This window comes from Echeneis naucrates, chromosome 18 (genome assembly GCF_900963305.1).
Source record: "Echeneis naucrates chromosome 18, fEcheNa1.1, whole genome shotgun sequence".
Classification (NCBI taxonomy): domain Eukaryota; kingdom Metazoa; phylum Chordata; class Actinopteri; order Carangiformes; family Echeneidae; genus Echeneis; species Echeneis naucrates.
Window position 1 is genome coordinate 2,797,467 of NC_042528.1, and position 19,658 is coordinate 2,817,124.

At 47.3% G+C, this 19,658-nt stretch overlaps 1 protein-coding gene across 1 annotated transcript in view; it reads right to left on the reverse strand.

Annotated features, from left to right (window-relative positions):
- Positions 1–19,658, reverse strand: part of LOC115059258 (uncharacterized) — a 37,761-nt gene that overhangs the window by 6,165 nt on the left and 11,938 nt on the right. The window contains exons 10-77 of the mRNA XM_029526921.1: positions 19,467–19,648; positions 19,078–19,266; positions 18,878–18,973; positions 18,605–18,737; positions 18,307–18,488; positions 17,918–18,106; positions 17,718–17,813; positions 17,445–17,577; positions 17,147–17,328; positions 16,758–16,946; positions 16,558–16,653; positions 16,285–16,417; positions 15,987–16,168; positions 15,598–15,786; positions 15,398–15,493; positions 15,149–15,257; positions 14,826–15,007; positions 14,432–14,620; positions 14,181–14,327; positions 13,959–14,091; positions 13,661–13,842; positions 13,272–13,460; positions 12,983–13,167; positions 12,798–12,883; positions 12,500–12,681; positions 12,111–12,299; positions 11,911–12,006; positions 11,638–11,770; positions 11,340–11,521; positions 10,951–11,139; positions 10,751–10,846; positions 10,478–10,610; positions 10,176–10,357; positions 9,787–9,975; positions 9,587–9,682; positions 9,314–9,446; positions 9,016–9,197; positions 8,627–8,815; positions 8,427–8,522; positions 8,154–8,286; positions 7,856–8,037; positions 7,467–7,655; positions 7,267–7,362; positions 6,994–7,126; positions 6,696–6,877; positions 6,307–6,495; positions 6,107–6,202; positions 5,834–5,966; positions 5,536–5,717; positions 5,147–5,335; positions 4,947–5,042; positions 4,674–4,806; positions 4,376–4,557; positions 3,987–4,175; positions 3,787–3,882; positions 3,514–3,646; positions 3,217–3,398; positions 2,828–3,016; positions 2,628–2,723; positions 2,355–2,487; positions 2,057–2,238; positions 1,668–1,856; positions 1,468–1,563; positions 1,195–1,327; positions 892–1,073; positions 503–691; positions 303–398; positions 30–162 (exon numbers count right to left, since the gene is read on the reverse strand). Coding sequence (XP_029382781.1) covers positions 30–162; positions 303–398; positions 503–691; positions 892–1,073; positions 1,195–1,327; positions 1,468–1,563; positions 1,668–1,856; positions 2,057–2,238; positions 2,355–2,487; positions 2,628–2,723; positions 2,828–3,016; positions 3,217–3,398; positions 3,514–3,646; positions 3,787–3,882; positions 3,987–4,175; positions 4,376–4,557; positions 4,674–4,806; positions 4,947–5,042; positions 5,147–5,335; positions 5,536–5,717; positions 5,834–5,966; positions 6,107–6,202; positions 6,307–6,495; positions 6,696–6,877; positions 6,994–7,126; positions 7,267–7,362; positions 7,467–7,655; positions 7,856–8,037; positions 8,154–8,286; positions 8,427–8,522; positions 8,627–8,815; positions 9,016–9,197; positions 9,314–9,446; positions 9,587–9,682; positions 9,787–9,975; positions 10,176–10,357; positions 10,478–10,610; positions 10,751–10,846; positions 10,951–11,139; positions 11,340–11,521; positions 11,638–11,770; positions 11,911–12,006; positions 12,111–12,299; positions 12,500–12,681; positions 12,798–12,883; positions 12,983–13,167; positions 13,272–13,460; positions 13,661–13,842; positions 13,959–14,091; positions 14,181–14,327; positions 14,432–14,620; positions 14,826–15,007; positions 15,149–15,257; positions 15,398–15,493; positions 15,598–15,786; positions 15,987–16,168; positions 16,285–16,417; positions 16,558–16,653; positions 16,758–16,946; positions 17,147–17,328; positions 17,445–17,577; positions 17,718–17,813; positions 17,918–18,106; positions 18,307–18,488; positions 18,605–18,737; positions 18,878–18,973; positions 19,078–19,266; positions 19,467–19,648 — 10,269 coding nt within the window. The remainder of the gene's footprint in view (positions 1–29; positions 163–302; positions 399–502; positions 692–891; positions 1,074–1,194; positions 1,328–1,467; positions 1,564–1,667; positions 1,857–2,056; positions 2,239–2,354; positions 2,488–2,627; positions 2,724–2,827; positions 3,017–3,216; positions 3,399–3,513; positions 3,647–3,786; positions 3,883–3,986; positions 4,176–4,375; positions 4,558–4,673; positions 4,807–4,946; positions 5,043–5,146; positions 5,336–5,535; positions 5,718–5,833; positions 5,967–6,106; positions 6,203–6,306; positions 6,496–6,695; positions 6,878–6,993; positions 7,127–7,266; positions 7,363–7,466; positions 7,656–7,855; positions 8,038–8,153; positions 8,287–8,426; positions 8,523–8,626; positions 8,816–9,015; positions 9,198–9,313; positions 9,447–9,586; positions 9,683–9,786; positions 9,976–10,175; positions 10,358–10,477; positions 10,611–10,750; positions 10,847–10,950; positions 11,140–11,339; positions 11,522–11,637; positions 11,771–11,910; positions 12,007–12,110; positions 12,300–12,499; positions 12,682–12,797; positions 12,884–12,982; positions 13,168–13,271; positions 13,461–13,660; positions 13,843–13,958; positions 14,092–14,180; positions 14,328–14,431; positions 14,621–14,825; positions 15,008–15,148; positions 15,258–15,397; positions 15,494–15,597; positions 15,787–15,986; positions 16,169–16,284; positions 16,418–16,557; positions 16,654–16,757; positions 16,947–17,146; positions 17,329–17,444; positions 17,578–17,717; positions 17,814–17,917; positions 18,107–18,306; positions 18,489–18,604; positions 18,738–18,877; positions 18,974–19,077; positions 19,267–19,466; positions 19,649–19,658) is intronic.

The window sequence follows — 19,658 nt, forward strand, 5'->3', positions numbered from 1 at the left end:
TCATGTGTGGCTTTTTTAAGGTCACTTACTGCTGTTGAAAGATCCGGTGGAGACCAGGAGGGTCAAAGAAGATGTCTGAGACGTTGCACTTGGAGTAGTGGCAGAAAATGAGCACTGGATTGTCGTTCCATTCACTCGGCCCTTCACTGAGTTAACGGGCAACTGCAGAGCAAAGAAAGAGGCTTTTTTGTTTGTTTGTTTTTTGAATTTGGCCTCTCCCCGAGAGCATCTACAGCCAATGAACCAAATACGTCCTCGCCCAGCTCTACGGGCTCCTCTGCTCTGAGGCAGGTGGAACTCACCTCTGTTTCAATCAGCGTCTCATTGACGAGGACGGTGCTGAAGAATCTGACTTTGCCGTTGTTGTTTGCACAGACATAGGTTGTGTCGTTGTTTCCCTGTGGTTGAAAACCAGAAAAGATAACTCAGATGACCTCAATACGAATTCCATGTTTGGCTAAAGCTTAGATTTGATGGTGCTCTCTGTAAAAACGTAACATACCACTGTTCCATCCAAAGACAGGGTGGCAGCAATGTAGCCCGCCGACTGTCCTGCCAGGACGCAGGCAAAGTTTCGGCCGCTCTGCCGTCGGGCACCAAGAAAGAAACATCCTGCTGAAGAGGGGTTGCAGTTTGAGGGCTCAGCTGCACAGAGCTGCTCAGATCCACATCCTTGTCTAGAAAGAGGCATCTGCAAGGAAGAAGAGAGATTCAATATGTGGAATAATCTGCACTAATGAGAGGTGCCACCAAAAATCATTGCTCTGCACATTAGTAAGTTTAAAGTCCAGAGTCAAGATCATCTAGTCTGAAGCCAAATCCAACTCCTGATCTGTGTCCGTTATATTCCATTAATTAGATTTCATGATTTCCTTTTGTGGCTTCACTCACCTCAAGAGGTGTGACTGTGATGTTGGGCGTCAGTGGGGCAGCGGTGGTCATGTTTGGTGTTACGTTGGGAGCCGTGGTGGTGGCGTTGAAGGAAAGATCATTGACAACGGTGGTGTTGGGATTTGCCAAGTTTACACCAGAGCTCCTTAATTTGGTGGTGGGGGCACCCAGTGTACCAGAAGCTGGAAGACAAGCAGCAGAGAGGTCACTGATCTGCTTTCTTTTTTTTTTTTTTTTTTTTCTTCCAGCCTCATTTCACTTTTAAAGCAGCATATCATGTGTGGCTTTTTTAAGGTCACTTACTGCTGTTGAAAGATCCGGTGGAGACCAGGAGGGTCAAAGAAGATGTCTGAGACGTTGCACTTGGAGTAGTGGCAGAAAATGAGCACTGGATTGTCGTTCCATTCACTCGGCCCCTCACTGAGTTAACGGGCAACTGCAGAGCAAAGAAAGAGGCTTTTTTGTTTGTTTGTTTTTTGAATTTGGCCTCTCCCCGAGAGCATCTACAGCCAAGGAACCAAATACGTCCTCGCCCAGCTCTACGGGCTCCTCTGCTCTGAGGCAGGTGGAACTCACCTCTGTTTCAATCAGCGTCTCATTGACGAGGACGGTGCTGAAGAATCTGACTTTGCCGTTGTTGTTTGCACAGACATAGGTTGTGTCGTTGTTTCCCTGTGGTTGAAAACCAGAAAAGATAACTCAGATGACCTCAATACGAATTCCATGTTTGGCTAAAGCTTAGATTTGATGGTGCTCTCTGTAAAAACGTAACATACCACTGTTCCATCCAAAGACAGGGTGGCAGCAATGTAGCCCGCCGACTGTCCTGCCAGGACGCAGGCAAAGTTTCGGCCGCTCTGCCGTCGGGCACCAAGAAAGAAACATCCTGCTGAAGAGGGGTTGCAGTTTGAGGGCTCAGCTGCACAGAGCTGCTCAGATCCACATCCTTGTCTAGAAAGAGGCATCTGCAAGGAAGAAGAGAGATTCAATATGTGGAATAATCTGCACTAATGAGAGGTGCCACCAAAAATCATTGCTCTGCACATTAGTAAGTTTAAAGTCCAGAGTCAAGATCATCTAGTCTGAAGCCAAATCCAACTCCTGATCTGTGTCCGTTATATTCCATTAATTAGATTTCATGATTTCCTTTTGTGGCTTCACTCACCTCAAGAGGTGTGACTGTGATGTTGGGCGTCAGTGGGGCAGCGGTGGTCATGTTTGGTGTTACGTTGGGAGCCGTGGTGGTGGCGTTGAAGGAAAGATCATTGACAACGGTGGTGTTGGGATTTGCCAAGTTTACACCAGAGCTCCTTAATTTGGTGGTGGGGGCACCCAGTGTACCAGAAGCTGGAAGACAAGCAGCAGAGAGGTCACTGATCTGCTTTCTTTTCTTTTTTTTTTCTTCCAGCCTCATTTCACTTTTAAAGCAGCATATCATGTGTGGCTTTTTTAAGGTCACTTACTGCTGTTGAAAGATCCGGTGGAGACCAGGAGGGTCAAAGAAGATGTCTGAGACGTTGCACTTGGAATAGTGGCAGAAAATGAGCACTGGATTGTCGTTCCATTCACTCGGCCCCTCACTGAGTTAACGGGCAACTGCAGAGCAAAGAAAGAGGCTTTTTTGTTTGTTTGTTTTTTGAATTTGGCCTCTCCCCGAGAGCATCTACAGCCAAGGAACCAAATACGTCCTCGCCCAGCTCTACGGGCTCCTCTGCTCTGAGGCAGGTGGAACTCACCTCTGTTTCAATCAGCGTCTCATTGACGAGGACGGTGCTGAAGAATCTGACTTTGCCGTTGTTGTTTGCACAGACATAGGTTGTGTCGTTGTTTCCCTGTGGTTGAAAACCAGAAAAGATAACTCAGATGACCTCAATACGAATTCCATGTTTGGCTAAAGCTTAGATTTGATGGTGCTCTCTGTAAAAACGTAACATACCACTGTTCCATCCAAAGACAGGGTGGCAGCAATGTAGCCCGCCGACTGTCCTGCCAGGACGCAGGCAAAGTTTCGGCCGCTCTGCCGTCGGGCACCAAGAAAGAAACATCCTGCTGAAGAGGGGTTGCAGTTTGAGGGCTCAGCTGCACAGAGCTGCTCAGATCCACATCCTTGTCTAGAAAGAGGCATCTGCAAGGAAGAAGAGAGATTCAATATGTGGAATAATCTGCACTAATGAGAGGTGCCACCAAAAATCATTGCTCTGCACATTAGTAAGTTTAAAGTCCAGAGTCAAGATCATCTAGTCTGAAGCCAAATCCAACTCCTGATCTGTGTCCGTTATATTCCATTAATTAGATTTCATGATTTCCTTTTGTGGCTTCACTCACCTCAAGAGGTGTGACTGTGATGTTGGGCGTCAGTGGGGCAGCGGTGGTCATGTTTGGTGTTACGTTGGGAGCCGTGGTGGTGGCGTTGAAGGAAAGATCATTGACAACGGTGGTGTTGGGATTTGCCAAGTTTACACCAGAGCTCCTTAATTTGGTGGTGGGGGCACCCAGTGTACCAGAAGCTGGAAGACAAGCAGCAGAGAGGTCACTGATCTGCTTTCTTTTCTTTTTTTTTCTTCCAGCCTCATTTCACTTTTAAAGCAGCATATCATGTGTGGCTTTTTTAAGGTCACTTACTGCTGTTGAAAGATCCGGTGGAGACCAGGAGGGTCAAAGAAGATGTCTGAGACGTTGCACTTGGAATAGTGGCAGAAAATGAGCACTGGATTGTCGTTCCATTCACTCGGCCCCTCACTGAGTTAACGGGCAACTGCAGAGCAAAGAAAGAGGCTTTTTTGTTTGTTTGTTTTTTGAATTTGGCCTCTCCCCGAGAGCATCTACAGCCAAGGAACCAAATACGTCCTCGCCCAGCTCTACGGGCTCCTCTGCTCTGAGGCAGGTGGAACTCACCTCTGTTTCAATCAGCGTCTCATTGACGAGGACGGTGCTGAAGAATCTGACTTTGCCGTTGTTGTTTGCACAGACATAGGTTGTGTCGTTGTTTCCCTGTGGTTGAAAACCAGAAAAGATAACTCAGATGACCTCAATACGAATTCCATGTTTGGCTAAAGCTTAGATTTGATGGTGCTCTCTGTAAAAACGTAACATACCACTGTTCCATCCAAAGACAGGGTGGCAGCAATGTAGCCCGCCGACTGTCCTGCCAGGACGCAGGCAAAGTTTCGGCCGCTCTGCCGTCGGGCACCAAGAAAGAAACATCCTGCTGAAGAGGGGTTGCAGTTTGAGGGCTCAGCTGCACAGAGCTGCTCAGATCCACATCCTTGTCTAGAAAGAGGCATCTGCAAGGAAGAAGAGAGATTCAATATGTGGAATAATCTGCACTAATGAGAGGTGCCACCAAAAATCATTGCTCTGCACATTAGTAAGTTTAAAGTCCAGAGTCAAGATCATCTAGTCTGAAGCCAAATCCAACTCCTGATCTGTGTCCGTTATATTCCATTAATTAGATTTCATGATTTCCTTTTGTGGCTTCACTCACCTCAAGAGGTGTGACTGTGATGTTGGGCGTCAGTGGGGCAGCGGTGGTCATGTTTGGTGTTACGTTGGGAGCCGTGGTGGTGGCGTTGAAGGAAAGATCATTGACAACGGTGGTGTTGGGATTTGCCAAGTTTACACCAGAGCTCCTTAATTTGGTGGTGGGGGCACCCAGTGTACCAGAAGCTGGAAGACAAGCAGCAGAGAGGTCACTGATCTGCTTTCTTTTCTTTTTTTTTTCTTCCAGCCTCATTTCACTTTTAAAGCAGCATATCATGTGTGGCTTTTTTAAGGTCACTTACTGCTGTTGAAAGATCCGGTGGAGACCAGGAGGGTCAAAGAAGATGTCTGAGACGTTGCACTTGGAATAGTGGCAGAAAATGAGCACTGGATTGTCGTTCCATTCACTCGGCCCCTCACTGAGTTAACGGGCAACTGCAGAGCAAAGAAAGAGGCTTTTTTGTTTGTTTGTTTTTTGAATTTGGCCTCTCCCCGAGAGCATCTACAGCCAAGGAACCAAATACGTCCTCGCCCAGCTCTACGGGCTCCTCTGCTCTGAGGCAGGTGGAACTCACCTCTGTTTCAATCAGCGTCTCATTGACGAGGACGGTGCTGAAGAATCTGACTTTGCCGTTGTTGTTTGCACAGACATAGGTTGTGTCGTTGTTTCCCTGTGGTTGAAAACCAGAAAAGATAACTCAGATGACCTCAATACGAATTCCATGTTTGGCTAAAGCTTAGATTTGATGGTGCTCTCTGTAAAAACGTAACATACCACTGTTCCATCCAAAGACAGGGTGGCAGCAATGTAGCCCGCCGACTGTCCTGCCAGGACGCAGGCAAAGTTTCGGCCGCTCTGCCGTCGGGCACCAAGAAAGAAACATCCTGCTGAAGAGGGGTTGCAGTTTGAGGGCTCAGCTGCACAGAGCTGCTCAGATCCACATCCTTGTCTAGAAAGAGGCATCTGCAAGGAAGAAGAGAGATTCAATATGTGGAATAATCTGCACTAATGAGAGGTGCCACCAAAAATCATTGCTCTGCACATTAGTAAGTTTAAAGTCCAGAGTCAAGATCATCTAGTCTGAAGCCAAATCCAACTCCTGATCTGTGTCCGTTATATTCCATTAATTAGATTTCATGATTTCCTTTTGTGGCTTCACTCACCTCAAGAGGTGTGACTGTGATGTTGGGCGTCAGTGGGGCAGCGGTGGTCATGTTTGGTGTTACGTTGGGAGCCGTGGTGGTGGCGTTGAAGGAAAGATCATTGACAACGGTGGTGTTGGGATTTGCCAAGTTTACACCAGAGCTCCTTAATTTGGTGGTGGGGGCACCCAGTGTACCAGAAGCTGGAAGACAAGCAGCAGAGAGGTCACTGATCTGCTTTCTTTTTTTTTTTTTTTCTTCCAGCCTCATTTCACTTTTAAAGCAGCATATCATGTGTGGCTTTTTTAAGGTCACTTACTGCTGTTGAAAGATCCGGTGGAGACCAGGAGGGTCAAAGAAGATGTCTGAGACGTTGCACTTGGAATAGTGGCAGAAAATGAGCACTGGATTGTCGTTCCATTCACTCGGCCCCTCACTGAGTTAACGGGCAACTGCAGAGCAAAGAAAGAGGCTTTTTTGTTTGTTTGTTTTTTGAATTTGGCCTCTCCCCGAGAGCATCTACAGCCAAGGAACCAAATACGTCCTCGCCCAGCTCTACGGGCTCCTCTGCTCTGAGGCAGGTGGAACTCACCTCTGTTTCAATCAGCGTCTCATTGACGAGGACGGTGCTGAAGAATCTGACTTTGCCGTTGTTGTTTGCACAGACATAGGTTGTGTCGTTGTTTCCCTGTGGTTGAAAACCAGAAAAGATAACTCAGATGACCTCAATACGAATTCCATGTTTGGCTAAAGCTTAGATTTGATGGTGCTCTCTGTAAAAACGTAACATACCACTGTTCCATCCAAAGACAGGGTGGCAGCAATGTAGCCCGCCGACTGTCCTGCCAGGACGCAGGCAAAGTTTCGGCCGCTCTGCCGTCGGGCACCAAGAAAGAAACATCCTGCTGAAGAGGGGTTGCAGTTTGAGGGCTCAGCTGCACAGAGCTGCTCAGATCCACATCCTTGTCTAGAAAGAGGCATCTGCAAGGAAGAAGAGAGATTCAATATGTGGAATAATCTGCACTAATGAGAGGTGCCACCAAAAATCATTGCTCTGCACATTAGTAAGTTTAAAGTCCAGAGTCAAGATCATCTAGTCTGAAGCCAAATCCAACTCCTGATCTGTGTCCGTTATATTCCATTAATTAGATTTCATGATTTCCTTTTGTGGCTTCACTCACCTCAAGAGGTGTGACTGTGATGTTGGGCGTCAGTGGGGCAGCGGTGGTCATGTTTGGTGTTACGTTGGGAGCCGTGGTGGTGGCGTTGAAGGAAAGATCATTGACAACGGTGGTGTTGGGATTTGCCAAGTTTACACCAGAGCTCCTTAATTTGGTGGTGGGGGCACCCAGTGTACCAGAAGCTGGAAGACAAGCAGCAGAGAGGTCACTGATCTGCTTTCTTTTCTTTTTTTTTTCTTCCAGCCTCATTTCACTTTTAAAGCAGCATATCATGTGTGGCTTTTTTAAGGTCACTTACTGCTGTTGAAAGATCCGGTGGAGACCAGGAGGGTCAAAGAAGATGTCTGAGACGTTGCACTTGGAATAGTGGCAGAAAATGAGCACTGGATTGTCGTTCCATTCACTCGGCCCCTCACTGAGTTAACGGGCAACTGCAGAGCAAAGAAAGAGGCTTTTTTGTTTGTTTGTTTTTTGAATTTGGCCTCTCCCCGAGAGCATCTACAGCCAATGAACCAAATACGTCCTCGCCCAGCTCTACGGGCTCCTCTGCTCTGAGGCAGGTGGAACTCACCTCTGTTTCAATCAGCGTCTCATTGACGAGGACGGTGCTGAAGAATCTGACTTTGCCGTTGTTGTTTGCACAGACATAGGTTGTGTCGTTGTTTCCCTGTGGTTGAAAACCAGAAAAGATAACTCAGATGACCTCAATACGAATTCCATGTTTGGCTAAAGCTTAGATTTGATGGTGCTCTCTGTAAAAACGTAACATACCACTGTTCCATCCAAAGACAGGGTGGCAGCAATGTAGCCCGCCGACTGTCCTGCCAGGACGCAGGCAAAGTTTCGGCCGCTCTGCCGTCGGGCACCAAGAAAGAAACATCCTGCTGAAGAGGGGTTGCAGTTTGAGGGCTCAGCTGCACAGAGCTGCTCAGATCCACATCCTTGTCTAGAAAGAGGCATCTGCAAGGAAGAAGAGAGATTCAATATGTGGAATAATCTGCACTAATGAGAGGTGCCACCAAAAATCATTGCTCTGCACATTAGTAAGTTTAAAGTCCAGAGTCAAGATCATCTAGTCTGAAGCCAAATCCAACTCCTGATCTGTGTCCGTTATATTCCATTAATTAGATTTCATGATTTCCTTTTGTGGCTTCACTCACCTCAAGAGGTGTGACTGTGATGTTGGGCGTCAGTGGGGCAGCGGTGGTCATGTTTGGTGTTACGTTGGGAGCCGTGGTGGTGGCGTTGAAGGAAAGATCATTGACAACGGTGGTGTTGGGATTTGCCAAGTTTACACCAGAGCTCCTTAATTTGGTGGTGGGGGCACCCAGTGTACCAGAAGCTGGAAGACAAGCAGCAGAGAGGTCACTGATCTGCTTTCTTTTCTTTTTTTTTTCTTCCAGCCTCATTTCACTTTTAAAGCAGCATATCATGTGTGGCTTTTTTAAGGTCACTTACTGCTGTTGAAAGATCCGGTGGAGACCAGGAGGGTCAAAGAAGATGTCTGAGACGTTGCACTTGGAATAGTGGCAGAAAATGAGCACTGGATTGTCGTTCCATTCACTCGGCCCCTCACTGAGTTAACGGGCAACTGCAGAGCAAAGAAAGAGGCTTTTTTGTTTGTTTGTTTTTTGAATTTGGCCTCTCCCCGAGAGCATCTACAGCCAAGGAACCAAATACGTCCTCGCCCAGCTCTACGGGCTCCTCTGCTCTGAGGCAGGTGGAACTCACCTCTGTTTCAATCAGCGTCTCATTGACAAGGACGGTGCTGAAGAATCTGACTTTGCCGTTGTTGTTTGCACAGACATAGGTTGTGTCGTTGTTTCCCTGTGGTTGAAAACCAGAAAAGATAACTCAGATGACCTCAATACGAATTCCATGTTTGGCTAAAGCTTAGATTTGATGGTGCTCTCTGTAAAAACGTAACATACCACTGTTCCATCCAAAGACAGGGTGGCAGCAATGTAGCCCGCCGACTGTCCTGCCAGGACGCAGGCAAAGTTTCGGCCGCTCTGCCGTCGGGCACCAAGAAAGAAACATCCTGCTGAAGAGGGGTTGCAGTTTGAGGGCTCAGCTGCACAGAGCTGCTCAGATCCACATCCTTGTCTAGAAAGAGGCATCTGCAAGGAAGAAGAGAGATTCAATATGTGGAATAATCTGCACTAATGAGAGGTGCCACCAAAAATCATTGCTCTGCACATTAGTAAGTTTAAAGTCCAGAGTCAAGATCATCTAGTCTGAAGCCAAATCCAACTCCTGATCTGTGTCCGTTATATTCCATTAATTAGATTTCATGATTTCCTTTTGTGGCTTCACTCACCTCAAGAGGTGTGACTGTGATGTTGGGCGTCAGTGGGGCAGCGGTGGTCATGTTTGGTGTTACGTTGGGAGCCGTGGTGGTGGCGTTGAAGGAAAGATCATTGACAACGGTGGTGTTGGGATTTGCCAAGTTTACACCAGAGCTCCTTAATTTGGTGGTGGGGGCACCCAGTGTACCAGAAGCTGGAAGACAAGCAGCAGAGAGGTCACTGATCTGCTTTCTTTTCTTTTTTTTTTCTTCCAGCCTCATTTCACTTTTAAAGCAGCATATCATGTGTGGCTTTTTTAAGGTCACTTACTGCTGTTGAAAGATCCGGTGGAGACCAGGAGGGTCAAAGAAGATGTCTGAGACGTTGCACTTGGAATAGTGGCAGAAAATGAGCACTGGATTGTCGTTCCATTCACTCGGCCCCTCACTGAGTTAACGGGCAACTGCAGAGCAAAGAAAGAGGCTTTTTTGTTTGTTTGTTTTTTGAATTTGGCCTCTCCCCGAGAGCATCTACAGCCAAGGAACCAAATACGTCCTCGCCCAGCTCTACGGGCTCCTCTGCTCTGAGGCAGGTGGAACTCACCTCTGTTTCAATCAGCGTCTCATTGACGAGGACGGTGCTGAAGAATCTGACTTTGCCGTTGTTGTTTGCACAGACATAGGTTGTGTCGTTGTTTCCCTGTGGTTGAAAACCAGAAAAGATAACTCAGATGACCTCAATACGAATTCCATGTTTGGCTAAAGCTTAGATTTGATGGTGCTCTCTGTAAAAACGTAACATACCACTGTTCCATCCAAAGACAGGGTGGCAGCAATGTAGCCCGCCGACTGTCCTGCCAGGACGCAGGCAAAGTTTCGGCCGCTCTGCCGTCGGGCACCAAGAAAGAAACATCCTGCTGAAGAGGGGTTGCAGTTTGAGGGCTCAGCTGCACAGAGCTGCTCAGATCCACATCCTTGTCTAGAAAGAGGCATCTGCAAGGAAGAAGAGAGATTCAATATGTGGAATAATCTGCACTAATGAGAGGTGCCACCAAAAATCATTGCTCTGCACATTAGTAAGTTTAAAGTCCAGAGTCAAGATCATCTAGTCTGAAGCCAAATCCAACTCCTGATCTGTGTCCGTTATATTCCATTAATTAGATTTCATGATTTCCTTTTGTGGCTTCACTCACCTCAAGAGGTGTGACTGTGATGTTGGGCGTCAGTGGGGCAGCGGTGGTCATGTTTGGTGTTACGTTGGGAGCCGTGGTGGTGGCGTTGAAGGAAAGATCATTGACAACGGTGGTGTTGGGATTTGCCAAGTTTACACCAGAGCTCCTTAATTTGGTGGTGGGGGCACCCAGTGTACCAGAAGCTGGAAGACAAGCAGCAGAGAGGTCACTGATCTGCTTTCTTTTTTTTTTTTTTTTTTTCTTCCAGCCTCATTTCACTTTTAAAGCAGCATATCATGTGTGGCTTTTTTAAGGTCACTTACTGCTGTTGAAAGATCCGGTGGAGACCAGGAGGGTCAAAGAAGATGTCTGAGACGTTGCACTTGGAGTAGTGGCAGAAAATGAGCACTGGATTGTCGTTCCATTCACTCGGCCCCTCACTGAGTTAACGGGCAACTGCAGAGCAAAGAAAGAGGCTTTTTTGTTTGTTTGTTTTTTGAATTTGGCCTCTCCCCGAGAGCATCTACAGCCAAGGAACCAAATACGTCCTCGCCCAGCTCTACGGGCTCCTCTGCTCTGAGGCAGGTGGAACTCACCTCTGTTTCAATCAGCGTCTCATTGACGAGGACGGTGCTGAAGAATCTGACTTTGCCGTTGTTGTTTGCACAGACATAGGTTGTGTCGTTGTTTCCCTGTGGTTGAAAACCAGAAAAGATAACTCAGATGACCTCAATACGAATTCCATGTTTGGCTAAAGCTTAGATTTGATGGTGCTCTCTGTAAAAACGTAACATACCACTGTTCCATCCAAAGACAGGGTGGCAGCAATGTAGCCCGCCGACTGTCCTGCCAGGACGCAGGCAAAGTTTCGGCCGCTCTGCCGTCGGGCACCAAGAAAGAAACATCCTGCTGAAGAGGGGTTGCAGTTTGAGGGCTCAGCTGCACAGAGCTGCTCAGATCCACATCCTTGTCTAGAAAGAGGCATCTGCAAGGAAGAAGAGAGATTCAATATGTGGAATAATCTGCACTAATGAGAGGTGCCACCAAAAATCATTGCTCTGCACATTAGTAAGTTTAAAGTCCAGAGTCAAGATCATCTAGTCTGAAGCCAAATCCAACTCCTGATCTGTGTCCGTTATATTCCATTAATTAGATTTCATGATTTCCTTTTGTGGCTTCACTCACCTCAAGAGGTGTGACTGTGATGTTGGGCGTCAGTGGGGCAGCGGTGGTCATGTTTGGTGTTACGTTGGGAGCCGTGGTGGTGGCGTTGAAGGAAAGATCATTGACAACGGTGGTGTTGGGATTTGCCAAGTTTACACCAGAGCTCCTTAATTTGGTGGTGGGGGCACCCAGTGTACCAGAAGCTGGAAGACAAGCAGCAGAGAGGTCACTGATCTGCTTTCTTTTTTTTTTTTTTTCTTCCAGCCTCATTTCACTTTTAAAGCAGCATATCATGTGTGGCTTTTTTAAGGTCACTTACTGCTGTTGAAAGATCCGGTGGAGACCAGGAGGGTCAAAGAAGATGTCTGAGACGTTGCACTTGGAATAGTGGCAGAAAATGAGCACTGGATTGTCGTTCCATTCACTCGGCCCCTCACTGAGTTAACGGGCAACTGCAGAGCAAAGAAAGAGGCTTTTTTGTTTGTTTGTTTTTTGAATTTGGCCTCTCCCCGAGAGCATCTACAGCCAAGGAACCAAATACGTCCTCGCCCAGCTCTACGGGCTCCTCTGCTCTGAGGCAGGTGGAACTCACCTCTGTTTCAATCAGCGTCTCATTGACGAGGACGGTGCTGAAGAATCTGACTTTGCCGTTGTTGTTTGCACAGACATAGGTTGTGTCGTTGTTTCCCTGTGGTTGAAAACCAGAAAAGATAACTCAGATGACCTCAATACGAATTCCATGTTTGGCTAAAGCTTAGATTTGATGGTGCTCTCTGTAAAAACGTAACATACCACTGTTCCATCCAAAGACAGGGTGGCAGCAATGTAGCCCGCCGACTGTCCTGCCAGGACGCAGGCAAAGTTTCGGCCGCTCTGCCGTCGGGCACCAAGAAAGAAACATCCTGCTGAAGAGGGGTTGCAGTTTGAGGGCTCAGCTGCACAGAGCTGCTCAGATCCACATCCTTGTCTAGAAAGAGGCATCTGCAAGGAAGAAGAGAGATTCAATATGTGGAATAATCTGCACTAATGAGAGGTGCCACCAAAAATCATTGCTCTGCACATTAGTAAGTTTAAAGTCCAGAGTCAAGATCATCTAGTCTGAAGCCAAATCCAACTCCTGATCTGTGTCCGTTATATTCCATTAATTAGATTTCATGATTTCCTTTTGTGGCTTCACTCACCTCAAGAGGTGTGACTGTGATGTTGGGCGTCAGTGGGGCAGCGGTGGTCATGTTTGGTGTTACGTTGGGAGCCGTGGTGGTGGCGTTGAAGGAAAGATCATTGACAACGGTGGTGTTGGGATTTGCCAAGTTTACACCAGAGCTCCTTAATTTGGTGGTGGGGGCACCCAGTGTACCAGAAGCTGGAAGACAAGCAGCAGAGAGGTCACTGATCTGCTTTCTTTTCTTTTTTTTTTCTTCCAGCCTCATTTCACTTTTAAAGCAGCATATCATGTGTGGCTTTTTTAAGGTCACTTACTGCTGTTGAAAGATCCGGTGGAGACCAGGAGGGTCAAAGAAGATGTCTGAGACGTTGCACTTGGAAGTAGTGGCAGAAAATGAGCACTGGATTGTCGTTCCATTCACTCGGCCCCTCACTGAGTTAACGGGCAACTGCAGAGCAAAGAAAGAGGCTTTTTTGTTTGTTTGTTTTTTGAATTTGGCCTCTCCCCGAGAGCATCTACAGCCAATGAACCAAATACGTCCTCGCCCAGCTCTACGGGCTCCTCTGCTCTGAGGCAGGTGGAACTCACCTCTGTTTCAATCAGCGTCTCATTGACGAGGACGGTGCTGAAGAATCTGACTTTGCCGTTGTTGTTTGCACAGACATAGGTTGTGTCGTTGTTTCCCTGTGGTTGAAAACCAGAAAAGATAACTCAGATGACCTCAATACGAATTCCATGTTTGGCTAAAGCTTAGATTTGATGGTGCTCTCTGTAAAAACGTAACATACCACTGTTCCATCCAAAGACAGGGTGGCAGCAATGTAGCCCGCCGACTGTCCTGCCAGGACGCAGGCAAAGTTTCGGCCGCTCTGCCGTCGGGCACCAAGAAAGAAACATCCTGCTGAAGAGGGGTTGCAGTTTGAGGGCTCAGCTGCACAGAGCTGCTCAGATCCACATCCTTGTCTAGAAAGAGGCATCTGCAAGGAAGAAGAGAGATTCAATATGTGGAATAATCTGCACTAATGAGAGGTGCCACCAAAAATCATTGCTCTGCACATTAGTAAGTTTAAAGTCCAGAGTCAAGATCATCTAGTCTGAAGCCAAATCCAACTCCTGATCTGTGTCCGTTATATTCCATTAATTAGATTTCATGATTTCCTTTTGTGGCTTCACTCACCTCAAGAGGTGTGACTGTGATGTTGGGCGTCAGTGGGGCAGCGGTGGTCATGTTTGGTGTTACGTTGGGAGCCGTGGTGGTGGCGTTGAAGGAAAGATCATTGACAACGGTGGTGTTGGGATTTGCCAAGTTTACACCAGAGCTCCTTAATTTGGTGGTGGGGGCACCCAGTGTACCAGAAGCTGGAAGACAAGCAGCAGAGAGGTCACTGATCTGCTTTCTTTTCTTTTTTTTTTCTTCCAGCCTCATTTCACTTTTAAAGCAGCATATCATGTGTGGCTTTTTTAAGGTCACTTACTGCTGTTGAAAGATCCGGTGGAGACCAGGAGGGTCAAAGAAGATGTCTGAGACGTTGCACTTGGAGTAGTGGCAGAAAATGAGCACTGGATTGTCGTTCCATTCACTCGGCCCCTCACTGAGTTAACGGGCAACTGCAGAGCAAAGAAAGAGGCTTTTTTGTTTGTTTGTTTTTTGAATTTGGCCTCTCCCCGAGAGCATCTACAGCCAAGGAACCAAATACGTCCTCGCCCAGCTCTACGGGCTCCTCTGCTCTGAGGCAGGTGGAACTCACCTCTGTTTCAATCAGCGTCTCATTGACGAGGACGGTGCTGAAGAATCTGACTTTGCCGTTGTTGTTTGCACAGACATAGGTTGTGTCGTTGTTTCCCTGTGGTTGAAAACCAGAAAAGATAACTCAGATGACCTCAATACGAATTCCATGTTTGGCTAAAGCTTAGATTTGATGGTGCTCTCTGTAAAAACGTAACATACCACTGTTCCATCCAAAGACAGGGTGGCAGCAATGTAGCCCGCCGACTGTCCTGCCAGGACGCAGGCAAAGTTTCGGCCGCTCTGCCGTCGGGCACCAAGAAAGAAACATCCTGCTGAAGAGGGGTTGCAGTTTGAGGGCTCAGCTGCACAGAGCTGCTCAGATCCACATCCTTGTCTAGAAAGAGGCATCTGCAAGGAAGAAGAGAGATTCAATATGTGGAATAATCTGCACTAATGAGAGGTGCCACCAAAAATCATTGCTCTGCACATTAGTAAGTTTAAAGTCAAGTCCAGAGTCAAGATCATCTAGTCTGAAGCCAAATCCAACTCCTGATCTGTGTCCGTTATATTCCATTAATTAGATTTCATGATTTCCTTTTGTGGCTTCACTCACCTCAAGAGGTGTGACTGTGATGTTGGGCGTCAGTGGGGCAGCGGTGGTCATGTTTGGTGTTACGTTGGGAGCCGTGGTGGTGGCGTTGAAGGAAAGATCATTGACAACGGTGGTGTTGGGATTTGCCAAGTTTACACCAGAGCTCCTTAATTTGGTGGTGGGGGCACCCAGTGTACCAGAAGCTGGAAGACAAGCAGCAGAGAGGTCACTGATCTGCTTTCTTTTCTTTTTTTTTTCTTCCAGCCTCATTTCACTTTTAAAGCAGCATATCATGTGTGGCTTTTTTAAGGTCACTTACTGCTGTTGAAAGATCCGGTGGAGACCAGGAGGGTCAAAGAAGATGTCTGAGACGTTGCACTTGGAAGTAGTGGCAGAAAATGAGCACTGGATTGTCGTTCCATTCACTCGGCCCCTCACTGAGTTAACGGGCAACTGCAGAGCAAAGAAAGAGGCTTTTTTGTTTGTTTGTTTTTTGAATTTGGCCTCTCCCCGAGAGCATCTACAGCCAATGAACCAAATACGTCCTCGCCCAGCTCTACGGGCTCCTCTGCTCTGAGGCAGGTGGAACTCACCTCTGTTTCAATCAGCGTCTCATTGACGAGGACGGTGCTGAAGAATCTGACTTTGCCGTTGTTGTTTGCACAGACATAGGTTGTGTCGTTGTTTCCCTGTGGTTGAAAACCAGAAAAGATAACTCAGATGACCTCAATACGAATTCCATGTTTGGCTAAAGCTTAGATTTGATGGTGCTCTCTGTAAAAACGTAACATACCACTGTTCCATCCAAAGACAGGGTGGCAGCAATGTAGCCCGCCGACTGTCCTGCCAGGACGCAGGCAAAGTTTCGGCCGCTCTGCCGTCGGGCACCAAGAAAGAAACATCCTGCTGAAGAGGGGTTGCAGTTTGAGGGCTCAGCTGCACAGAGCTGCTCAGATCCACATCCTTGTCTAGAAAGAGGCATCTGCAAGGAAGAAGAGAGATTCAATATGTGGAATAATCTGCACTAATGAGAGGTGCCACCAAAAATCATTGCTCTGCACATTAGTAAGTTTAAAGTCCAGAGTCAAGATCATCTAGTCTGAAGCCAAATCCAACTCCTGATCTGTGTCCGTTATATTCCATTAATTAGATTTCATGATTTCCTTTTGTGGCTTCACTCACCTCAAGAGGTGTGACTGTGATGTTGGGCGTCAGTGGGGCAGCGGTGGTCATGTTTGGTGTTACGTTGGGAGCCGTGGTGGTGGCGTTGAAGGAAAGATCATTGACAACGGTGGTGTTGGGATTTGCCAAGTTTACACCAGAGCTCCTTAATTTGGTGGTGGGGGCACCCAGTGTACCAGAAGCTGGAAGACAAGCAGCAGAGAGGTCACTGATCTGCTTTCTTTTCTTTTTTTTTTCTTCCAGCCTCATTTCACTTTTAAAGCAGCATATCATGTGTGGCTTTTTTAAGGTCACTTACTGCTGTTGAAAGATCCGGTGGAGACCAGGAGGGTCAAAGAAGATGTCTGAGACGTTGCACTTGGAATAGTGGCAGAAAATGAGCACTGGATTGTCGTTCCATTCACTCGGCCCCTCACTGAGTTAACGGGCAACTGCAGAGCAAAGAAAGAGGCTTTTTTGTTTGTTTGTTTTTTGAATTTGGCCTCTCCCCGAGAGCATCTACAGCCAAGGAACCAAATACGTCCTCGCCCAGCTCTACGGGCTCCTCTGCTCTGAGGCAGGTGGAACTCACCTCTGTTTCAATCAGCGTCTCATTGACGAGGACGGTGCTGAAGAATCTGACTTTGCCGTTGTTGTTTGCACAGACATAGGTTGTGTCGTTGTTTCCCTGTGGTTGAAAACCAGAAAAGATAACTCAGATGACCTCAATACGAATTCCATGTTTGGCTAAAGCTTAGATTTGATGGTGCTCTCTGTAAAAACGTAACATACCACTGTTCCATCCAAAGACAGGGTGGCAGCAATGTAGCCCGCCGACTGTCCTGCCAGGACGCAGGCAAAGTTTCGGCCGCTCTGCCGTCGGGCACCAAGAAAGAAACATCCTGCTGAAGAGGGGTTGCAGTTTGAGGGCTCAGCTGCACAGAGCTGCTCAGATCCACATCCTTGTCTAGAAAGAGGCATCTGCAAGGAAGAAGAGAGATTCAATATGTGGAATAATCTGCACTAATGAGAGGTGCCACCAAAAATCATTGCTCTGCACATTAGTAAGTTTAAAGTCCAGAGTCAAGATCATCTAGTCTGAAGCCAAATCCAACTCCTGATCTGTGTCCGTTATATTCCATTAATTAGATTTCATGATTTCCTTTTGTGGCTTCACTCACCTCAAGAGGTGTGACTGTGATGTTGGGCGTCAGTGGGGCAGCGGTGGTCATGTTTGGTGTTACGTTGGGAGCCGTGGTGGTGGCGTTGAAGGAAAGATCATTGACAACGGTGGTGTTGGGATTTGCCAAGTTTACACCAGAGCTCCTTAATTTGGTGGTGGGGGCACCCAGTGTACCAGAAGCTGGAAGACAAGCAGCAGAGAGGTCACTGATCTGCTTTCTTTTCTTTTTTTTTTCTTCCAGCCTCATTTCACTTTTAAAGCAGCATATCATGTGTGGCTTTTTTAAGGTCACTTACTGCTGTTGAAAGATCCGGTGGAGACCAGGAGGGTCAAAGAAGATGTCTGAGACGTTGCACTTGGAGTAGTGGCAGAAAATGAGCACTGGATTGTCGTTCCATTCACTCGGCCCCTCACCGAGTTAACGGGCAACTGCAGAGCAAAGAAAGAGGCTTTTTTGTTTGTTTGTTTTTTGAATTTGGCCTCTCCCCGAGAGCATCTACAGCCAATGAACCAAATACGTCCTCGCCCAGCTCTACGGGCTCCTCTGCTCTGAGGCAGGTGGAACTCACCTCTGTTTCAATCAGCGTCTCATTGACGAGGACGGTGCTGAAGAATCTGACTTTGCCGTTGTTGTTTGCACAGACATAGGTTGTGTCGTTGTTTCCCTGTGGTTGAAAACCAGAAAAGATAACTCAGATGACCTCAATACGAATTCCATGTTTGGCTAAAGCTTAGATTTGATGGTGCTCTCTGTAAAAACGTAACATACCACTGTTCCATCCAAAGACAGGGTGGCAGCAATGTAGCCCGCCGACTGTCCTGCCAGGACGCAGGCAAAGTTTCGGCCGCTCTGCCGTCGGGCACCAAGAAAGAAACATCCTGCTGAAGAGGGGTTGCAGTTTGAGGGCTCAGCTGCACAGAGCTGCTCAGATCCACATCCTTGTCTAGAAAGAGGCATCTGCAAGGAAGAAGAGAGATTCAATATGTGGAATAATCTGCACTAATGAGAGGTGCCACCAAAAATCATTGCTCTGCACATTAGTAAGTTTAAAGTCCAGAGTCAAGATCATCTAGTCTGAAGCCAAATCCAACTCCTGATCTGTGTCCGTTATATTCCATTAATTAGATTTCATGATTTCCTTTTGTGGCTTCACTCACCTCAAGAGGTGTGACTGTGATGTTGGGCGTCAGTGGGGCAGCGGTGGTCATGTTTGGTGTTACGTTGGGAGCCGTGGTGGTGGCGTTGAAGGAAAGATCATTGACAACGGTGGTGTTGGGATTTGCCAAGTTTACACCAGAGCTCCTTAATTTGGTGGTGGGGGCACCCAGTGTACCAGAAGCTGGAAGACAAGCAGCAGAGAGGTCACTGATCTGCTTTCTTTTCTTTTTTTTTTCTTCCAGCCTCATTTCACTTTTAAAGCAGCATATCATGTGTGGCTTTTTTAAGGTCACTTACTGCTGTTGAAAGATCCGGTGGAGACCAGGAGGGTCAAAGAAGATGTCTGAGACGTTGCACTTGGAATAGTGGCAGAAAATGAGCACTGGATTGTCGTTCCATTCACTCGGCCCCTCACTGAGTTAACGGGCAACTGCAGAGCAAAGAAAGAGGCTTTTTTGTTTGTTTGTTTTTTGAATTTGGCCTCTCCCCGAGAGCATCTACAGCCAATGAACCAAATACGTCCTCGCCCAGCTCTACGGGCTCCTCTGCTCTGAGGCAGGTGGAACTCACCTCTGTTTCAATCAGCGTCTCATTGACGAGGACGGTGCTGAAGAATCTGACTTTGCCGTTGTTGTTTGCACAGACATAGGTTGTGTCGTTGTTTCCCTGTGGTTGAAAACCAGAAAAGATAACTCAGATGACCTCAATACGAATTCCATGTTTGGCTAAAGCTTAGATTTGATGGTGCTCTCTGTAAAAACGTAACATACCACTGTTCCATCCAAAGACAGGGTGGCAGCAATGTAGCCCGCCGACTGTCCTGCCAGGACGCAGGCAAAGTTTCGGCCGCTCTGCCGTCGGGCACCAAGAAAGAAACATCCTGCTGAAGAGGGGTTGCAGTTTGAGGGCTCAGCTGCACAGAGCTGCTCAGATCCACATCCTTGTCTAGAAAGAGGCATCTGCAAGGAAGAAGAGAGATTCAATATGTGGAATAATCTGCACTAATGAGAGGTGCCACCAAAAATCATTGCTCTGCACATTAGTAAGTTTAAAGTCCAGAGTCAAGATCATCTAGTCTGAAGCCAAATCCAACTCCTGATCTGTGTCCGTTATATTCCATTAATTAGATTTCATGATTTCCTTTTGTGGCTTCACTCACCTCAAGAGGTGTGACTGTGATGTTGGGCGTCAGTGGGGCAGCGGTGGTCATGTTTGGTGTTACGTTGGGAGCCGTGGTGGTGGCGTTGAAGGAAAGATCATTGACAACGGTGGTGTTGGGATTTGCCAAGTTTACACCAGAGCTCCTTAATTTGGTGGTGGGGGCACCCAGTGTACCAGAAGCTGGAAGACA